The sequence below is a fragment of the Tachysurus vachellii genome, chromosome 4 (genome assembly GCF_030014155.1).
Source record: "Tachysurus vachellii isolate PV-2020 chromosome 4, HZAU_Pvac_v1, whole genome shotgun sequence".
In the NCBI taxonomy this organism is placed as follows: domain Eukaryota; kingdom Metazoa; phylum Chordata; class Actinopteri; order Siluriformes; family Bagridae; genus Tachysurus; species Tachysurus vachellii.
The window spans coordinates 32,855,640-32,860,639 of NC_083463.1; the positions used below are offsets into that span (position 1 = coordinate 32,855,640).

Genomic DNA, 5,000 nt, shown 5'->3' on the forward strand with positions numbered 1-5,000 from the left:
CACAAGGACGAAACCCAAACACTCTCTCATTCTCTCCGTACTCCACAAACACCGCTTTTCTTTTCCAAAGAAAAACCCAACAGCCATCCGATATGTGTGTGTTCAGGACTTTCTGGACTGTTGAACACACAGCCTTAAAGAAATAAAAATGTTTGGTATGAAAAGCTTTTTTTTTTGTGGCTCGTGTACTATGTTTCATGGAAGCCAAGAGGAACTGACACAGGAAGAAGTTCCTCAAGCAGATTAATGAAAGAGAATCAATTCTCACTTGTGGGATCTCTGAGTGAGAAAAGGATGAAATCAACCAGCGAGCAGGGCTTCAGCTCCCCGCTGTGAGACACTTAGACCTATTAATTAGAGTCAGAGTCAGAGATTAAAGCGGCGAGGGAGCCGAGCCGTGGCTAACTGAGGCACTGAAACGGGACACAGCTGAGATACATATTCATGTGCTGGGAGGTTTATGGTGATTTATGCTGCACAGCGAGCACTGAGTGTTAATTCTATATCTCATTAACTACACTAACGTAAGATGTTCACAGAAGAGTCGAGAAAAAAGCACAAAGATCCCTCACATCTGCTCGGCTTCACGTTCCAGCTCCTTCCTTTAAGTGTGAGATACATGACAACAAATCACTGCAGTCTTCACTCACTGAGTCTCTAAAATATCTCCAGTTCATCTTCCATGTTTGCACAAAACACAGACGTTATCGTATCCTGGGTTCTCCAACACACCGGAACGTTTAACACACATCTCTTCTCATGGACTCAGAGCACGTCCTGTTTGGACAGTGAGATAAAGTCGGCTCCTCTGCCAGTCTGAGTATTTTAGAGAAAACAGATGAGAGTGACCATGACTGTGTGAGACACATGGAGGACAGGGTCCACAGGGTTCTCCCAGTGAGGTCGGGGAACATGATCAGTTAGTATAGTCCTGTACATGTGGGACTGCTGACAAGAACTGAACATCCAAACCTCAACATGTAAAAATAAATAAACTGATAAACAAAGCTGCTGATGTTCCAATGTATTGTACTGATGTTGGGATTATTTATGTCACAATACACTGAAATATTGTGCTGTATTTTTTTATTAAAACGTTTTCATGTTGAATGCTGATTGGATAATGGTGAAATTTTTGGTTTTAATCTTTAAACTAAATACAAAAAAACATTTGTTAAAAAAATGCAGCACTGCTGTGTGAGATGACGTGAGGTGACGTGACATGAGTTGATGTGTGGTGAGGTGACATGTGGTGAGGTGACGTGACGTGAGTTGACGTGAGGTGACGTGACATGAGTTGATGTGTGGTGAGGTGACGTGTGGTGAGGTGACGTGACGTGAGTTGACGTGAGGGGACGTGACGTGAGTTGACGTGTGGTGAGGTGACGTGTGGTGAGGTGACGTGTGCTAAGGTGACGTGAGGTGACGTGACGTGAGCTGACGTGAGGTGAGGTGACATGAGGTGAGGTAAGGTGACGTGAGGTGACTCGACGTGACGTAATGTGAGGTGAGGTGACATGACGTGACGTGACGTGACTCACCTGCAGGCTGCTCTGTGACGCTCGCTGTGGTCGTTGGTGGTGCAGATGGAATCTCTGTCAACAAAAGAGCATAGGCTTTAAAATTTTAATTAAAATAAATAAATATGATATTTAAGAAAGCTTGAGCTTAATATTATATTAATTTAAATCATATTAATTATCAGTATAAACATTAATTTCTGCACAGTTATTATAAATGAATATGTTAGGTGTCGTATTACATCTGCAGAAAAACCTGGTTATAAAAAATACATTTATCTAAAAGAAAACACAAAACCTTATTTATATATTAGTTATATATATTTATATATAAATTATTATTAATTAAACTACTGATTATTTTAATTATTTCATTAAAACAACTTTATTTAATTGTGAAAAAAGGTTTTGTAAAATGTCACTGCAGATTTCTTTGCTTGGGCAGCGAGAAAAAACAGAAGAACTAAATCTGTTTTAGATCGATGATGAGGATCTGTTGAGGTTCTGCGTTCTGCACATCACACAAATCAAATTCACATTTTATTTCTCACATACACAATCATACACAATCATACACAATCATACACAATCATAAACAATCATACACAATCATAAACAATCATACACAATCATACACAATCATACACAATCATACACAATCATACACAATCATAAACAATCATACACAATCATACACAATCATACACAATCATACACAATCATAAACAATCATACACAATCATACACAATCATACACAATCATAAACAATCATACACAATCATACACAATCATACACAATCATACACAATCATACACAACACAGCATGCAGTCAAATGCTTTGAACGACTGTCCTAAAAAAGCCAATAGTAAAGAATAGAACAAAATAAAGGAATAAAATTAAGGCACAAGTTAATACAATATAAGAAGAAATAAATATATAAATCAAAAAATAACAAAATATATCAGATGCGTCTGTGCATCTGTGTGTATGAGTGTCTGTGTGTCTGTGCGTCTGAGTGTCTGTGCGGATGTGTGTCTGAGTGTCTGTGTGTCTGTGCATCTGTGTCTGTGCGTCTGTGTGTCTGTGCGTCTGAGTGTCTGTGCGGATGTGTGTCTGAGTGTCTGTGTGTCTGTGCGTCTGTGTCTGTGCGTCTGAGTGTCTGTGCGTTTGAGTGTCTGTGCGTCTGAGTGTCTGTGCATCTGTGCGTCTGAGTGTCTGTGCGTCTGAGTGTCTGTGCGTCTGAGTGTCTGTGCATCTTTGTGTCTGAGTGTCTGTGCGTCTGAGTGTCTGTGTCTGTGCGTCTGAGTGTCTGTGCATCTGTGTGTCTGTACGTCTGTGTCTGTGCGTCTGAGTGTCTGTGCGTCTGAGTGTCTGTGCGTCTGAGTGTCTGTGCGTCTGAGTGTCTGTGTGTCTGAGTGTCTGTGTCTGTGCGTCTGAGTGTCTGTGCGTTTGAGTGTCTGTGCGTCTGAGTGTCTGTGCATCTGTGCGTCTGAGTGTCTGTGCGTCTGAGTGTCTGTGCGTCTGAGTGTCTGTGCATCTTTGTGTCTGAGTGTCTGTGCGTCTGAGTGTCTGTGTGTCTGTGTCTGTGCGTCTGAGTGTCTGTGCATCTGTGTGTCTGTACGTCTGTGTCTGTGCGTCTGAGTGTCTGTGCGTCTGAGTGTCTGTGCGTCTGAGTGTCTGTGTGTCTGAGTGTCTGTGTCTGTGCGTCTGAGTGTCTGTGCGTCTGAGTGTCTGTGCATCTGTGTGTCTGAGTGTCTGTGCGTCTGTGTCTGTGCGTCTGAGTGTCTGTGCATCTGAGTGTCTGTGCGTCTGTGTGTCTGTGTCTGTGCGTCTGAGTGTCTGTGCATCTGAGTGTCTGTGCGTCTGAGTGTCTGTGCATCTGTGTGTCTGAGCGTCTGTGTCTGTGCGTCTGAGTGTCTGTGCGTGTGAGTGTCTGAGCATCTGTTTGTCTGTGCGTCTGAGTGTCTGTACATCTGTGTGTATGAGTGTATGAGTGTCTGAGTGTCTGTGTGTCTGTGCGTCTGAGTGTCTGTGTTTCTGTGTCTGTGCGTCTGAGTGTCTGTGCATCTGAGTGTCTGAGTGTCTGTGCATCTGAGTGTCTGTGCGTCTGAGTGTCTGTGCGTCTGAGTGTCTGTGTGTCTGAGTGTCTGTGCGCCTGTGTGTCTGTCCGTCTGTGTGTCTGAGTGTCTGTGCATCTGAGTGTCTATGCATCTGTGTGTCTGAGTGTCTGTGCGTCTGAGTGTCTGTGCGTCTGTCTGTGCGTCTGAGTGTCTGTGCGTCTGAGTGTCTGTGCATCTGTGTGTCTGAGTGTCTGTGCGCCAGTGTCTGTGCGTCTGTGTCTGTGCGTCTGAGTGTCTGTGCGTCTGAGTGTCTGTGCGTCTGAGTGTCTGTGCGTCTGAGTGTCTGTGCGTCTGTGCGTCTGAGTGTCTGTGTGTCTGAGTGTCTGTGCGTCTGAGTGTCTGTGCGTCTGTGTGTCTGAGTGTCTGAGCATCTGAGTGTCTGTGCGTCTGTGTGTCTGAGCATCTGTGTGTCTGCGCGTCTGTGTGTCTGTGTGTCTGAGTGTTGTGTGTGTCTGAGTGTTTGTATGTCTGAGTGTCTGTATGTCTGAGTGTCTGTGCGTCTGTGTCTGTGCGTCTGAGTGTCTGTGCATCTGAGTGTCTGTGCGTCTGTGTGTCTGTGTCTGTGCGTCTGAGTGTCTGAGCATCTGTGTGTCTGAGCGTCTGTGTCTGTGCGTCTGAGTGTCTGTGCGTCTGAGTGTCTGAGCATCTGTTTGTCTGTGCGTCTGTGTGTCTGAGTGTCTGTGCATCTGTGTGTATGAGTGTCTGAGTGTCTGTGTGTCTGTGCGTCTGTGTGTCTGAGTGTCTGAGTGTCTGTGCGTCTGAGTGTCTGTGTCTGTGCGTCTGAGTGTCTGTGCGTCTGAGTGTCGGTGCGTCTGAGTGTCTGTGCATCTGTGTGTCTGAGCGTCTGTGCGTCTGTGTCTGTGCGTCTGAGTGTCTGTGCATCTGAGTGTCTGTGAGTCTGAGTGTCTGTGCATCTGAGTGTCTGTGCGTCTGAGTGTCTGTGTGTCTGAGTGTCTGTGCGTCTGTGTGTCTGTGCGTCTGAGTGTCTGTGTGTCTGAGTGTCTGTGCATCTGAGTGTCTGTGCATCTGTGTGTCTGAGTGTCTGTGCGTCTGAGTGTCTGTGCGTCTGAGTGTCTATGCGTCTGAGTGTCTGTGCGTCTGTGTGTCTGAGTGTCTGTGCGTCTGTGTGTCTGAGTGTCTGTGCGCCAGTGTCTGTGCGTCTGTGTCTGTGCGTCTGAGTGTCTGTGCGTCTGAGTGTCTGTGCGTCTGTGCGTCTGTGTGTCTGAGTGTCTGTGTGTCTGAGCATCTGAGTGTCTGTGCGTCTGTGTGTCTGAGCATCTGTGTGTCTGCGCGTCTGTGTGTCTGTGCGTCTGTGTGTTGTGTGTGTCTGAGTGTTTGTATGTCTGAGTGTCTGTAT

The 5,000-nt window shown here is 45.6% G+C and overlaps 1 protein-coding gene across 1 annotated transcript in view; it reads right to left on the minus strand.

The window, feature by feature from the left end:
* ntn1a (netrin 1a) overlaps nt 1-5,000 on the minus strand; it is a 58,940-nt gene that overhangs the window by 11,473 nt on the left and 42,467 nt on the right. The window contains exon 4 of the mRNA XM_060869099.1: nt 1,542-1,595. Within this exon, the coding sequence (XP_060725082.1) occupies nt 1,542-1,595 (54 nt within the window). The remainder of the gene's footprint in view (nt 1-1,541; nt 1,596-5,000) is intronic.